This window comes from Monodelphis domestica, chromosome 5 (genome assembly GCF_027887165.1).
Source record: "Monodelphis domestica isolate mMonDom1 chromosome 5, mMonDom1.pri, whole genome shotgun sequence".
Classification (NCBI taxonomy): domain Eukaryota; kingdom Metazoa; phylum Chordata; class Mammalia; order Didelphimorphia; family Didelphidae; genus Monodelphis; species Monodelphis domestica.
In genome coordinates, this window is record NC_077231.1 from 266,270,617 (window position 1) to 266,287,378 (window position 16,762).

At 38.9% G+C, this 16,762-nt stretch overlaps 1 protein-coding gene across 2 annotated transcripts in view; it reads right to left on the minus strand.

Annotated features, from left to right (window-relative positions):
• PLXDC2 (plexin domain containing 2) overlaps nt 1-14,375 on the minus strand; it is a 596,178-nt gene extending 581,803 nt beyond the window's left edge. For both annotated transcript variants that reach the window (XM_007504898.3, XM_056800138.1), the window contains exon 1: nt 8,850-14,375. In XM_007504898.3, coding sequence (XP_007504960.2) covers nt 8,850-8,961 — 112 coding nt within the window. In that variant the 5' untranslated portion in view covers nt 8,962-14,375. The remainder of the gene's footprint in view (nt 1-8,849) is intronic.
• Nucleotides 14,376-16,762: the final 2,387 nt, after the last annotated feature.

Consider the following 16,762-nt stretch of genomic DNA (forward strand, 5'->3'; position numbering starts at 1 on the left):
AGCAAAGATTGAGCCAATCTGGCTGTCTTCATGAAGCCACTTTGCACTCTAGAAAATGAGGTTGTCATCTGTACAATGACTTGAGAATCATGCATTTTTTTGCTAAATGTCAGGAATTAACAACAGATGTTGAAAAGATAATGATGGCTAAATAAGGAATGAGAAATAAAACAGATTGTCAGTTTATTTTGTACTAAAGATACACAGTTTGTATCAGCATGTATGTATGAGTATGCCACAAATTGTGTTGATACTGAAGTCATGGGATTTTGAAATAGACTACATTTTAAGCCACCAGTAGAAGAATACACAATGCTATGTATTTTAGGGACAAAAAGTCTGAGGAGTTGACAAGTATCATTTTTTTTTAAACCCAGCCCTTTTCTTGACACTCATAATGATTATCTAAGTAGTAAATCTTAATGAGGATCCTAGATACAGGGGGCTTAACTATTTTCCCAACAACCAAATGCTATCCTTTGAACATGATTTTAATGAGGCCAAATGACATTTTTTGTGTCCTTTTAGTTTCACCAGAGACTACTGCAGTTGAAGTCCAACTAGATGGTTATTACTAACAGGAAGACACATACAAAACAAGTTAACACATTTTTACAGGTCTTTACTAAAGGGTTTGGAATAATATTAAAATGACACCCCATTTGTTCATTCTGCATCCTTCAGCTCTAGCTAGCAGTCACTAATATTTCCCAGTTGTTGTTGTTTTTAATTCTTACCTTCTGTCTTAGAATAGATACTAAGTATTGGTCAAAGGCAAAAGAGAGGTAAAGGCTGGCAATGGTAGTTGTGACTTGTCCAGAGTCACACAGCTAGGAAGTGTCTGAGGCCAGAGTTGATCCTAGCCTAGAATTTTCATCTGGAATTATTCATCTCCAGGCCTACCTCTCTATCCACTAAACCACCTGAAATTATTTTTGATAATCATTTTCTGCCATTAGAATGTAATCTTCTCAAAGGTGGGGATTCCTTCTTTTTGCCCAACAGACAAATGACTTCCAGCTGTTTCAGCTTTCATAGTTCACCACTTTTGGAAAGAATATTTCAGAATTACCACCCTCATTAAACCGGTGTAACACCAGTTTCTTTGCTCCTAGAATCTTGTATCATCTAGGCAAAAAGACCTTCTCTGGTCACCATTTTTTAAAAATATTGTAATGAGGGAGATAAGACAAACACAGACATACACATCAGCATTAAAGACCAATCAGGAGTAAACGTGAACAGCAAAATGCACTGCTGTTTCCCAATATGACCTATCCCATTAACATAATGTATCAGAATTCCTAATTGTAGTTAACATAGTTAAAATCATTGCAATCAAGGCAAACAGCAACAGAGGTCATATATATTTTGTAAATATTTAGCTGAACAAGAGAAACAAAACACTAAATTCCTGTAAATAAAAATTTGACAAATCTAGGTTTAATATGATCTTGCCAATGCAAAATACCTTGACATAAACAATAAGAATACTAGAACAAAATCTTGCACAATCCATGATGTAATAGAACAGGGTGAGTTTTATGTTATTTTGGAAGACATTGGACTAGAATGCAATAGAATGCTTTCATTGTCTAACCTTAACCCCCAACTGTGCTCATAGGGATCCGGAGTTGTCAAATGTGTTCAAACTGGCAATGTTCATTAAAGTTTATTAGTTAACAAGGACAATTTCAACAAAAAGCAACTGATGAAGTGGAAAATCCAGAGCTAGGTGGACCTTACTGAATAGATTAAAAGAGTGACTGATTTTAGAATGAGAGGATCTTAATTTGAATCCCAGTTATACTATTTACTAACTCTGTGACCTTGGGGTAAAAAGTTTAATCACTTTGGGCTTTGATAAGCTAACTTTTGGGGGTTGTGTCCTTCTCCCTCTTTCTCTTCCCCTCATTCTCTCTCCCTTACTCTCCCCCATCTCTCTCTGTCCTTCATCCTCTTCTCCCTCTCTCTCTCCTCTATTCTTCCTCTTCTCTCCTCCATTCCTCACCTATCTCTCCCCACACTCTCCTTCCTTACTTCCTTTTGACAAGGATTAGGCCAATCTGTGTCTGTCCAACAGAGGAAATCATACTCCAGAACTCTCCACTGAGGTTAGAACAAAACATTTTAAGTTGAGATGTTAACATGAAGATAAAGGGAGGAATTATAATTTGGCAATGTAATTTAATTGTCATAGGGAGTTCCTAATGCCATTTACACAGTAAGTTCGAGTCAGAGGAGGAAATTTGGGGTACCTTCATCAAGGTCTTTGACTGAATCTGAATCTGGCTCTCTGCCTCACTGTTTAAAGCACCCTTTCATTAGAGGCTAAAAGAGTTTATTTGTAAATTAATAAATCTATATAGATATTTGAAAGTCCTATCTTTGTAACTCAGTGTCTAAGAATTACTAAATTATAATTATTTAAAAAAAAGAATGCCAACTTTCTTCCATCTCTAGAAGTACTAATTAAGCAGAGTCAATGTAGTGACAAGAGATTGCCAATCAGCCAGAATATGAAGTCCAATGAATGAATGACTTTGGGGTTTCCTTCTCTCTTGTGACAAGTGTGGCATCCAAAGCTAGGATTTCATCCATGAAGGGAACTCCATCAAAGAAAAGGCCCTTTGCAGATGCAGATCAATAACTGTTCTGCAATGGAAGAGAACTGTGGACACAAAGAAATTAAATGACTTGCCCAGGGCCATAGAGACAGAATGGGTGATCTTTCCATTCCAGTCTGCCTTTCTTAGCAAACATGATGCATTTAAATCTTAGTTTAAAAAAGTATTCAGTCAGTAAACCTTGGAGCAGAAGTAGTAGTCATACCCCAGTAGTAGAGTGCAACCATGACAATGAAGTTCATATAGTTGACAAGTAACAAAACTGAGACTTGAAACTAGGTCTTCAATTCCATTGCCAATGCTTTTTGTATGCTTTTCTGTATCAACTAACAAAATCCAGTAAGTAAAATGGCTGTCTGTGATTGGCTGCAAAACACCCTTATCATGATCCAAGGCAGAACCTTAAATACAATTTCAAAGGATAGGAATTCATCACTTTAACCCTTACAGGAAAGAAAGTAAGAATGCACACAATAGGAAGAAAGAAAGATAAAAGAGAGAACTGGGAAGAAAGAAGGCAGACAGACAGACAGAAAGAGACAGAGATACAGAGAAACAGAGACAGATTGGGGGGGGCAAAGAATAAATGTTACCTCAAGTTACAAAGAATAAAAAAAAATTCAGCAAGTTAACGGTTATTTTACCAGAAAGTATTCTGTTCTTGCTAAACAACAAATGAATGACACAAGACAATCAATGGGCAGAATCTTCTATATAAAAGCATGACAACTTAGCAGAGATATCATTTTTTTTCTATCATTGGCTTCATTTGTACAAAATCTCCACTATGTTGCAGAGGGCATTCTTCTCTTGGAATATTCCAAAGGAAGCAAGGGTGTACCTATAATTCAATTCAACAAATATTTATTTAGCATTCCCTATGTTCAAGGCATTGGTAGGTGCTAGGGATACTGAAAATACCAATGGAAGTCCTTGCCTTCCAGGTTTCTAGTGGGATCATGAAATCTTCCTCTGGAGGACTGAGGCAAAGGCAGTCTAACAGCTTGCAAAAAGATTCTATGAAGAAATGCTAATATACACTTGTTAGATGACAACAACCTTGGAGATAAATTTATTAATAATCCTCAGATATTTCAGAGGAATTTAACACAGAGAGAGTATTTCCCCTAGAGATAAAACAGGAGAATGCAAGTCCAGATTGAAGATGAACTTCCTGGCAATAAACACCAGAAAAAGGGTCATATTCTCAGGATAATAAGCTGTGTACCTATTTGCCCTGAATCATCAATGAGAACTGTGTCTAATACTTTAATATTGTTTCCTGAATTAATTTTGGAGCCTTCCTATATGAAGTTTTAAACCATTTGGGACCATTCCTAAGAGATTCTCTGTCCCACTCTCTGAACAAAAAAAAATGCCCACATGGTTACCCAAATTTTATATGAAAACATAATAATATCTCATTGTATCTAATACTTATATTTATAAATACAGTACATGTTATAGTATATAATTTTCACATATATTATGACATTGGAAAATAGAGAGATAAGAATAGCATTAAGAAGATCACCCAATGTAACTTCAAGGTAACATTAATAGTACTACAAGAATTAAAATTAATGCTCACAAATTCTTAATTTTTTTGCTTATCTCATGGAATCTTTAAAAAATGAAACTTTATTTAAAGGAGAGTAAAAAGTTTAAAGTTAAACCAGTTTAAAGCTAAACCTGTAGAAAGTTAGGCTTTTTTTTTTTTTAATCCTGTTATGAAGTCAGAATTTCCCCACAGCAAAGTATCTTTTCCTTCTGCAGTCTCCTCACCTAGTTAACCGGGTATTTTCCATCGTTATGCTATAAGCATACCACATTCTGTAAGAATTTCTGAAGAACAAACTTTACTGAAGTGTAGATTTCCTTAAAGACACTTAGTTTGCTGATCACCCTCGCATAACCTCTCAATTTTCATCTCTTTCTTAAATAAAATAAAGTCCTTCACCTTAAGTTCTCAAACAAGCAGGCAAACTTCTGAGGGTAGCTATCTGTCATAAATCAATTGAATTCATTAACCTGTCATTCAGTAATCAAAGACCATGAACTTATCCATTAACTCACTGCATGCTCTCTTTTTATACCATCTTCTAAAGCACCCCATCCCAGATGACACCCTTCCTGCCTTTCTCCAGTGCTAAAGTACACAATGAGTTAAATGCTTGTAATACTCTGCATGTGTCAGCTGGGGTGCTCTCAAAACAAATACTCTACCAGCTAGGAATCTTTGAAACCACATATTTACTTCAGACCAAAACAGAAGGGAAAGAGGCAAGGCAGGGAAAAAAAGTCTGAATTGACTTAGAGAAATGGGTTAGAGAATAGTGCACATAAGCATGAAAGCTTTGCTGGTGAAGATTGCTAGGCATAGTACTTAAGCCAGAACATGGCTTTGATGTAAAGTTTGCTACTGTCATGGCCTGTGATCCCTCCTTCAACATTTTTTGTGATTGAAACATACAGCTCACAACATAATATAAAAGGAGTAGGAAACGTTCATCAAGCTATTCAGAGTGTTCTTATTTCCTCTTCTCTGAATAATGTAAAGCTCTCTCGGACATAAAAAGTCCTGCTTTCATGTTTAATAAGACCACTTAAACCTCATACAGACATGTTTCTTATCAGCTGAAGTAACAACTAACATGTAGAAAGAAGAGCAATCCATCGATAAGGTAAAAACTTAATAAATATTCAGAGTGGAAATATTAAGCATTCAGGAGCTGGTTTGATTAGGAGACACCCAAAAGTAATGTTAGGTATGTGGTACATACTATACGACTATTCAGCCCAAGAAAAATCAGTACAGTGTTTTTAAATAATTTTATTTTTACATATTTTAAATTGTTTAAATTTAAATTTAAACATATTTTAAATTACATTATAATAAAAATGATTTTATAAGGCAATGTTTGAAGATTGCTTATGGGAGTGATATAATTAATAAATTTTCTTAGTCAATAGAGCTCCTTTATTGCCCTATTAGTTACTGAGAAAGAATTTATTACAGTTTACTGGGTGTGTTTCACAAAGTGTTACATTTGAGTAATTAATTTAATATGCAAAAATATGAAAATGGGGAAATCTTCCTCCTTTTCATAGTCACTATTTTCTGGACAGCAGCATGGAGTTCCATACAACTAGATGTGAAGAAAACATTGCAGGACAATTAATCTGAAATATTTGAAAAAGGTTCTTGGATCAGGGAAATTAACAACTTCTCTGCCCTCTAGTGGGTACAAAACCAACTACAATAATTACTGCTGGGTTCAAATGCCCCTGAAACATTTCAGGTGCTCTCCCCATGACCCTACAGTCAACTATACATACATGTGTGTATGTGTGTAGGTGTGTGTAGTAGCCGATTGCTTCTCATAAAATGTCAAAGATGTTGGGCAAACAGCTGGAGTTTCCAAAACTAAACTTGTAAAAAGCCGTGGTCTTAACTTTTAAAAAAGCCTAGTTTTCCCCTTGTATGGGGGGGGGGGGGTCCTATGCTAATCTTACAGAATAAAACCTGTTTCCTTTCACTTGAAACATCAATAAGTATATTTTATTAGTATATTAGTATTTAGTCTCCTCTTGAAAATGATTGTACGTGCAAGAAATAAGGTTTATTTAGTGAATTACTTCAAAGATCTCCTTTAGTAACAGAAGAGCTGCCCAGGGAATAGAAAAGATGCTCCAGTGTACAACAGAGCTTTTAGGCAGTTCTTACAGCTTAACTTCAAGAAATAGGCAGAGCCAACATACCTTTATTTTTTAAAAAAATTCACTATCCCTTGAGTCTACACCCTTGTTAATTGTCTCCCTACCAACATTTTTATTCCCATATTAAACTTCTTCTCGTGGCAGTTAATGCCAGCATTCTCTCTTTTCTCAAACAGAACATTCTTCTAATTCATTCTCCCCTCAGTGAAAATGGAACAAATTGGACCCTCAGTTTGGGAACTTACACTAAACATTTTCAAATTGTGCGATATATGTATTTTTCAGAAGAAAAATGTGTGAAAATATGAAGTCAGAAAGAAAAGAAAAAGCTAAATATTTGCTGTCCTATGTTCTTTTTTTAACTTTTCATTTTTTAATCTTCCAATGTTTTTCTTCAGGTAAGGGTAAGGAAATTCTTCAAAGTTAAGCAATTTAGGAAAGATTCTTTGATCTGTGGAGTCAGAATTTTACCTCTAATGCTTTGGAACTAAATAAATTATTTCCATAAGTGTTTATTACAAATACAGTCCAAAGTGTATTCTTTTAATCAGAATAGAAATCAATACAGACTTTTGAGTTGGAGCCTTAGAAACAAACCCATCCCACCTCCTTATTTTACCAATGGGGAAACTGAGTCAAGAGACATGACTTAAAGTAGCAGAGGCAAAAGTCAAAGCAGTATCCAAGGTCACACAGTGAGTGGCAGAGACAAGAGAGACACATTCAAATCCAAATCCAGTGTTTTGTTTTGTTTTCTACTATCCTAGTCTTCTTCTACAATACTATGAGTAGATACCAAGCCTATTGAAATCATTCATTTCTTACTAGGAAATTATGAATCAAAGACAAGCAGTGATCAAAAACTTGTAAGCTCTAGGCCTTTTACCTATAAATCAAGAAACAAACACCTGTGTGTTTGGAGAATACACATCTACAGTACAATGAGATATCTGTTCCATTTAACACAAGTCCACCTTAAACTGTCAATTAATGAACATTTATTTAGTGCCTTCTAAATTCTATTTAGTGCATTATTCACAGAAATGCCCTTTGACCTGTTGATTCTTAGCAAAGCAATAAAGTCAAGAGAGATTAAGGGGTTCTCGGGTCAACACCTGCACATTCCTTTTAAAAATGAAGTGATAGAAACAAGCATACTTCTACTATAGAGGTGCATGTAATGGACATAGCTTTTATTGGTTTCTATTTAATGTCTTCTCCAGTGGAAATACCCGGGACCCTCTACCAGGCAGCCACAGCTCTACCTAGTCTTAACCAAACCAAATCACCCTCAGATGATAACTTTAATTTCTCATGGTTTGGTGCCAACATGATAAACAACTGAGAGTTCTTCAACATGTACTAACTTTCCCCTGTGATTGCCACAAACAATATGATGATTGATGGCAGGCTGGTGAGACAGTCTATCGTGACTTTGCTCCTAGTGCACTTTGGAAATGATTATAGCTTCGAAAATCTGGCTAAGTCCTTTAACTAAGAGATCCCTTCTGTGTGTGTGACCAGGGGGCAATATTTCCATAAATCTGGTTAGGTGTCTGTGTTCCTAAGCAACTAGTCATTGACTCCACAGCTGGAGATGCATCTCAGGTAAAACAACACATGTGCATAGAGAAGACTGGAATGGCTAGCAATGCCATGAAGGAGTCACACTAGACTGATCCAGTCTGGGCTAGTGGGTCAGCTGGTGGAGCAAACAACGCCAGCTCTCCCTTAGCTGGCAGTTTGTGACCCTCAGTCAGAAACCTATACCAATAAGCAAAGCAGCATCAGGAAGAAGGTATTGGAATACCCCTGGGATAGGGGCCAGATGGCAGGTGGAGGAGTCAATCTCTGAGCCAACCTGGAGGCACTTGAGGAAGCCTCAATAAGTTCAGGCTAGCTGGTAAATTAAGTATTGGGTGGACGATAGTTTAAGGAGATTTGCCTCCCCAGACACAATCTCCCCATTTCCTTTCCCCACCCCAGCCTCCCATCCCGGGCAGGGTGTGACAGTCTAGGGGAGAGGCGGGGAGGATGAAGCCTCAGACTTGACAAGACCAGTGGGACCTGTTTTCTTTTTGACAATTTCATGGTGGAGAGGAATAGACTTTCCCTTCCCACCCCGTCTCAAAGTCACTCAGGTGGTAACAAGAAGATGAAGTAGGCGTCAGTGGTAGTACACTTTAGGCTTCGAGCCAACCCTGGGCTAGCCCGGAATGAAGGGGCTTTTTAAACCCACCTGCCCATTTGTCCCGAGCTCCTCCACGTTGCTCCCCCTCCCCCTTCCCCCTGCCACCCAAGTGGGAATCTCAGATACATTTTCCCAACCAGCAGTCCCGTCCCCCACAAACCTACCCTTTCCCAACAATTTCCCCCCTTGCATTTTGGAGCCGAAGTTTTTCCCTAGAAGCAGAAGCCTTAACTTTCCCGCAGGGGAAAAAAAGAAAAAGAAAAGAGGTCCGCATCCCACATGCACAATAGAGAAGTAAAAACGCAGCTTACCATTGGTTTGATTTACGGTCTCCCCTTCCGCATACCGAAACCGGTCCATTAAAAAGTGGCAAAGTAATACAACTCCAGCTGTGGCCAGCTCGGCTTTCCTTAACCTCGCCATAACGCGGATACCTCCCCCTTAGCCCTCCCCCCCTAATTTATTCTTCCAGAGCTTCTTCCTTTGGGCTGCAGAGTTGAGGAAGGAGGGGTGGGAAGAAGGGGGCAAGGAAGCAAGAGTACTGCAGACCACAATCACCGCGGGATTAAGTCGCCTTTTTATTTGGATCTGATTTCATGTACCCTGGAGAGAAAAGGAAAATGGGGGGAGGAGGAGAAATGGGAGGAGATGGGGAGGGGGCAGCGCAATGCTCCCAGTGTCACTTCAGCGCTCTTCCTAGGTTGCCCGGCCAAGCAGATTTCAGTCCAAAACCAAGGTAGGACTGGGAGGGATGAAATCTTTCGTAGCTTGGGCTGCAAAGTGCGTTGCTAAGTCCCGGGTTCCAGGACAAATCCGAATAAGCTCTGAAGGTCCTCCTTGCTGTTAGGTAGAGCTCCCTTTGGGCTTGCGGATGATGACTTCCCTGCGTGCCCGGGAGCCCCCCACCCCCTACTAGCTGGATTCAAAACAATCCCCACTTCCGAGGGAGCAAAGCCACTGCGCCTCCTCCAAACGCGAGGCAACACCAGTAGGAGGAACTTTTCCCTCCCCGACCTTGTTATTGCCTCCGCTGGAATGAAGCAACCCCTGAGGGGTGTCCGAGGTCTCGGAGGAGGGGATGGCTGTAGGCTCTGGCCACGGCCACCACAAGTTTTTCTTCTTCCTTTTGCCCAGGTCAGGACCCCTGGTTGCCTGTGCTCTCGGCTCCCAAGCAGACGGCAGCCCCCACACCAACAGCCCTGCTATTTGCAAGATTCAGGCTGCAGTAGAATCAGAGATCCTATGCCAGGAGGCAAAAGGAGCGGGGGAGGGGAGGAGGAGGAGGAGGAGAAGAGGAAGGGGGGGGAGTCAGGTTGGAGCCTATCCTGAGATGGTTCCGATTTGCCGAAGAGGAAAGAGAGATGAAATCCGATGGCAGCAAGGGACGAGATAGTTTGGTGATTGCCAGACCGCTCACCAGCCGGGGATCCCTTCCTCTCAACACTTTGAGGAGTGAAGGCAGATCTTGCAATTTGCCTGAGCTGATGGAACTGCCCTCACCCTCCCTCCTTCTTTTCCTTTTCTTTCCTTCCCTTCCCTTCCTCCCTCCGCCTTTCTGCTCGCTGCTTCTCCCACCTTCCTCCTCTCTAACAGGCTGCCGGAAGCGACCTGGCCAATGGCAGCACTTTCCCCCAGGAGTCTATGAAGAGTCGATGGGAGATGAAAGCTAAAGGAAAGGGAGCGCTTGGAGGACTCACTAGAAAGAGGACTGTGACACGGGGTGACTGAGAAAGGGAAGGAGGAGAGGAATGCGTTGCGGAGCCTGCTGGATGGTGTGAGCACTGTCCCAGACTCTCTCCCCGGCACTTGCTTCCAGGAGCGACCCGGACACCGCTGGCATCTGGTGCCTGGGCTCTGGGCAAGGAGCCGGCGACTGGAGATTCTGGAGTGTAATGCGCGGCCACCACGCGTTGGGGCTCGGCCATGTCAGCGATAGGATAATGGGGAGTTTTTGCCCCCAAGAAACCCTTCATCCCCCATAAGGACTTGCTGTGATTATCCTTGTGATTGGGACTAGAAAAATTACAGGATGGCTACAAAGGGTATTCGGGTGGCGAACCAGGAGACAAAGCTTTTGGAGAAACACGGACGCTTTTAGATTTCTGCTGGTGGCTGCTCTGGGGTCCAGCTACTGCTGTAGTTGCTACTGCTTCGTAAAGTACCCGGGAAGAGAGAAGCGTGAGTTTAAAAGAACTGGGTTCCCGCATCGTCTTCCTTTAGCCCCTTCCTTGGGGCTCGAATATGCGCGCACTTCTACAAACCACAGACCCCCTTCAATCCCGGTCACCCACCCCTCCCCTTAAGGAGTTACCGCTACCCTCCATTAACCCATGAATATAATTAGCACCTAAGTGTAAGTCAGTCTCCGAAGGGAATTTGACTCGTATGTCTAATTCCCTTTGTTTTTCCTTGTCTGCTAAAAGGTCAGTCCCTGGCTACCCTAAACTCTCCATCCCTCTCCCTTCACGTGTTCAAAGAGATCTCTGAAGTTCATTGCAGAACGGGAAAGTGGTTAAAGAGCCAGGGAAGACAAACAAGGAAGAATTTTTATAGTATTCAGGAGAATGAGGCAACTGAAGTCTCCCTCAAAACGATGAATCACTGAGAGTACAATTAATTATTCCACCAAACTATCATCCCAACAAGTACACAACAGTACAAGGGGAAAAAAAAGTGTTTACTAATTTTCTCAATGGTTCATTCTGTCTCTCTTCGGTCTCCTCCAAGCTCCTGCTGCGCCCCCTACCCACTCCTTTCTTATCTTCCTGTCTCCGCTTTTTCTTTATCAGCCTTCACTCTAGGTAAAACACTGGGCATGCTCAGTACCCAGGGCAGGGCTCTATAGGGAGCTGGAAGCTTTCACTGCACAGCAGAGTTTACTACCTGCAGAAGCAGCAGCAGCAGCCCGGAGAAGCTTCTGAACAGCAGCAAGTTTCACAACTCCAATGCCGGATTGTCTCAAAACTCGAAATTCAGTCGACTTCTTTTTATTCCGATCCCTAGGGAAGCCTCCAGACACTCATAAGAAAGGGATAAGTTCATTTTAGAGAATTCGTTTCTACCTCCTTTCCAATCTCTGGCTTTCCCTCTCCTCCTATTCCATACAATTCTCTGTCCGTCTGCCCCTCATTCCCCCGCCCCCCTTTCTCTACCCCAATTTTTTTCCCATCCTGCTCAGCATCTTGATGTCTTTAAAAATACTTTCCTGTCTCCCTTCGTTCTCTATCTCCTTCTTCCTCTCCTCCTGCTCCAGCTTTTAAACATTATAAGATGGGGGGGGGGGAGGGGGAATGCGGGGGTCCATAAGCATGATACAAAGAACAAAACCAAACTCTTAAGGTTCTCTTCTGTCTCTACACCAAAGTCTAATAAGGTTGTAGACTTTATCACACATAAAAGTTAGCAATTTTCCTCCTAAACAATACTAGTCACTTAATATGTGAGTTGGGAATATTTAGCTGGTGGAACTTTTACTCAAAAATGACAACATTGACAATGTAATTTAAATTACATTATAATTATGTAACGTGAAATAAGTTAATTTATGTAAATTATAATACTGTAACAAGGACTCTGTAATTTCCAGGTACGATTTTTAGTCATTCAATCTATTTCATGTTGTCTCTGCATTAAAAAAAAAAACACCACCAAAACAAAACAGGCTTTGCTGTTGCCATGTTACTATCAGCTGTCCCTTATTTTATCACAAAAAGGGTCAAGGATGATAAAGCTTACAACAACAACAATAACAAAACAATATGGGAGACCGCAGATAGGTGTGGATTAACTAGATCAATGTTCAGTACTAAATGTGAAAAAATAAGATAGTGTATTCCCCATGACATTTCCATTGGACTGGTTCTCTGACAAGTGATAGCCACTCTTCCAACTTCAACTGTGGTTTCCCTTTTGACCTTTGTAACTGGAGGACATAATACATAATATGAAGGGCCCTAGCACCTACCAAATGAAGTAGAATATGAACAAGCTTACACAAATCATGCAAGAAAATGGGGACAGTAAGAAGACAACCTCAAGTTATTAATACTTATGGTTGTTAAACTTCTATTCAATTTGCTTTTGAAGATAGACTAACTCTACTTGCAATAATGTCTTCATCATGGCAATTGTCTGCTATCAGTGACAATGGTGGCTAGAATTACAGGAGATAGTAGATTGACTCCTTCTGGCTACATGGGCTACAGGACAGGACGATGTTAATCCATCTAATGCTCTAGTACTCTTCCAGTTTCCCAAGTAACTTTCTAAATTCTCAAGACATTAAAATTTGCATAGTGAAAGGAGCCCTAGCCATGAATATGACTTCTAGCACTCCTCAGTATGGGCTAGTCACTCATCACTCAGAGTTTGTTTAATAACCTATAAAAGAGGAAGAGTAATTTTATCTTAACTTGCAATGAGTAGTTTGTCTTTAAATAAATTTAAATCTGTATATAAAATGTGAGTTGTTGCAATTTGGAAGCTTTTGAAATAGCCTGAATTTCTATATTATTTATTCAGTGGGTCCTCATCCAAAGATCCTTACCTAACAAGGTAACATTTGTTAGTGCCTAGATTGAGGTTTTGATAAGAGATGATAACAAACTCAAAAGGAACCTATATCTAATAAAAAGAAAGCTAGATGGTCCCTGGAAAAAAGGTCTAGTTAGAATGAAAAAGGTTTCTTTCTTTAAAGAAAAAAAAATCGTATTTTCCTTCTTAGAATGAATTCTGAGAATTGTTGGGGGGGAAAAAAGAATGGTAAGGTCTAGGCAATGGAAAAGTGTCTGAGGCCAAATTTGAACCCTTGACTCTCAATCCACTGTGTCACCTGAAAGGTTCCTAAAACTTCACAACTGCATCCTAATCCTTAGATGGCTTCAAGTTCATCCCTTCCTTCTAGGCCTGAGATATTTATTTCCTCTTCTCAGTTACCTAGGATAATTCCCTGGGTGTACTTCTGGTATACAATCACAAGTCTTATATGTTCATCCTAGAAAGCTAATGTTTTACATTCTGAAGAGATTTTATATTGTGTTCATAATGGTTTGTACCTCACCTTCTCCTTATTTTTTAAGCCAGAGACCTTAGTGAAGAATGAGTTTAAAAACCCATCCACCTACAACAAATTAAAAACAAAATATATCACTATCACTGCCATATTTAGTATTTTTCTTCTGATAAATAATATACCTAGTACAATAGGTATTCCTCTATAGGATATTCTTCTACTAGCTTCAGTCTATCATAATACTAGTATGTGAAGAATACTAGAAAAAATCTTGATTCTGATTTTTGACTGCTCTATTGTATAGGCTAGGGTAAGTCCTTTAACTTTTGAGACTCTCACTTCCTCATAAAGGAAACAAAAAGGAGGGATATGTTAGTCAAGATGATCTCTTGTGGGTCTAAGTCTATGGTATTAAGATATAATAATGAGCCAGTTGGTGTAGACTGTGGGAGAGGTGTTCTTAAATGTTTTCATCTTTAGAAGTGTTTCCAAATGGTTTTTCATTGGCCCTGATGGCAAAAAAAAAAGGTTACAGTGGAAAGGATGTCCCCTGCATTGATCTTGAGTAATATTCTCACATGCCTCTCCATTCAATGGGCATGGAATGGAATCCCCATGCCTCTTCTGGTAGGTCTTCTGCCTAGTCCAGTACATTTTTTCTCTTTTTAAAAATGTCATGATCAATAACTAAAACCAACATAGAGAAATTTGTAACTAGACAAGTGTGTAAAAAGTATGCAAAACCACAAATTATGGATTGTTTACAATTTATTTAATGATATGCAAATTATTTGTGTGCTAACATAAACATCTGCTCTTGAATTCCCTTTGGATTTGTTTTACTTGGATATTTTTTCTCTTGATTTTGTCTATTATTTTTAATATAATCATACTATTTATTACACTTATTTTTATTTGCTTCATATATTTCCCCTATTTTCTTTATTTTCCAATATTTGTCCTTTCTAATAATATAATCCAATCATTACATTCAAATATCACATTTCTCCTATTCAATACATTTGTGTTATTTCCAGTTTCTTTGTCATTACAAAACCTCCATGACTATTTTCATACATATGCACTTTTTATCCTCTCAATAATGCTGTTAGGGCTTAATCCAAGTAGTAGTATCTCTAGGTCAATGAGCAGGAACAGCTTTACAGATCCTAATTTCCTGAAGGAAAAAAATCCAATATATAGCTGCTACAATTATGTAATATTGGACTGTTTTCTTCATGTTTCTCTCAGTGCTTAATCTGATCCCTTTAATCCATCTGGTTCTGAGTTAACATGCATTACCAGGACCATATTTAACTATATTGGTCCTTAGGCAGCAAACCCTATCTATTGCCAGAATCATACTCTTTTCAAAATCAAATCTTTCCAACTTCGTTATACTCAGTGGAACTTTTGTTCCAATGCTACAACCCCCTAAGAATGCAAAAATACCTCCATGGTATAAAGACTGTTAAAGTAAGACTTTTGCAGAGAATTTATACTCTAAACCATTTTGTCCCACCAGGATTATTTCTATGCTCAGGCTAAGATCTACTACTAACTACATGCAGATGTGGGAGTTCTTTCCAGTTATCAATCATATTTAACTTATCTAAGATTTTATTCATCTCCTTAACTTCTTTCTTATTTTATTTTTGTTTAGATATATCTAGTTCTGATAGAGGAAAATTAAAATACTCCACTATTATTATTTTCTTATCTATTTCCATATGTGTTTAATTTAGTAATTCCTTAGTAAAAACATAAACAGCATGTTCTAACACACCCAACTTTTTCTGTATACTTTTGCTTTTGTAAACAATAGGTTATCTCCTTATAGGTGACATGCAATTTCTTCTCAGCTTCCCTTATACAAAGAACAAAGAGAATTGCTATCATTGCCTCTCAGACTGCTCTACTTAGGACACCACTTCTTCCAGGGATTTGAATTGAATGACCAGAGAAGGCTTGAATGAAATGAATGTCCATCTGCATTGGTGCGCACAAATACTTAAGGGAATCAGAGAAAGGGCATCTTTACGCATTGAGGTCATTAGGGAGATTTGGTAAACTAGTCCAAATTGATAGCCTAGCATTTGAAAAGACGATTAGAGGTGAATCTCTCCACTTCCCATTTCTCCCTGTTGGAATTGGTCCTTGACTAATAACTTTTAGAAAATTATCTAGGTCACTCCTTTGGACTCATTAGAACATAACAATTACAAGCCAAAACTGTAGGGTGAAATCACAGCTCATCTTATGTCATTCATTTAAATTCTGTATTTCTATTTCTCCATCTGTATGTGGTTGCTTTCAATCTATAGAATATTTAGGGAGAAGTCTTAACAGCAAATGCTGTATGTGAAGAGACAAAAGACTGGAGGTAGGGAAACAAATAATAAGGCAATTTCCATCAGTGAGTCCAAAATGAGGAAGATCTAGGCTAGAGATTTGGCCATGAGAGTAGAGAGTTAGGTTCCTATCTGAGAGAGAAATTTCTAAGGAAACTTTCATAAAACTAGACACATTGGATATGTTGCAAAAAAAAAAAAACATGTGGGGGGAGGGGGGAACAAAAAGGAAAATGGGAAGACCGTGCTTCAATTTCCACTCAGAATTCATCAGTTCTTTTTCTCTGGTAGTGGATAGATTTTTTCATCCTGGATTCTTTGCAATTGTCTTAGATGACTGCCCTGATCAAAGTGGCTAAGTCTAAATTTTAGAGTTGACCATCATCACGATATTGCTTTTACTTTGTAAAAATGTTCTCATGGTTCTGCTCACTTCCCTTGGCATGAGTTCATATAAGACTCCCCAGGTTTCTGTGAAACCATCTTGCTCATCATTTCTAATAGTGCAATGAGTCAGTTTTTTTCTATATCTACTGAGTTACTCATTTTTTTTCCTGCTATTCTGCTCCTTTTAGTCACCTCCTCCCTCCTCACCTTCACCATTATCTAGGTAGAAGAATATGTTGCTATTTTAAAAAATCCCAAAGACAAACTCTTTAAAGAAGCAGGAATTTACTTTGGTCATTGGGTGGGCACTCTTTTATTAATGAAATAGTGAAATTAATGAACCCATTTTGGGGGGAAACAAAAGCTAAATATAAAATATGAGTAGGTCGGAAAATATATCAAACTAAAATATAAATTTTTGAAGGATTGGAGTCATGACTTACATCTCTTTTACATTATCCCTCATTGATTAAAT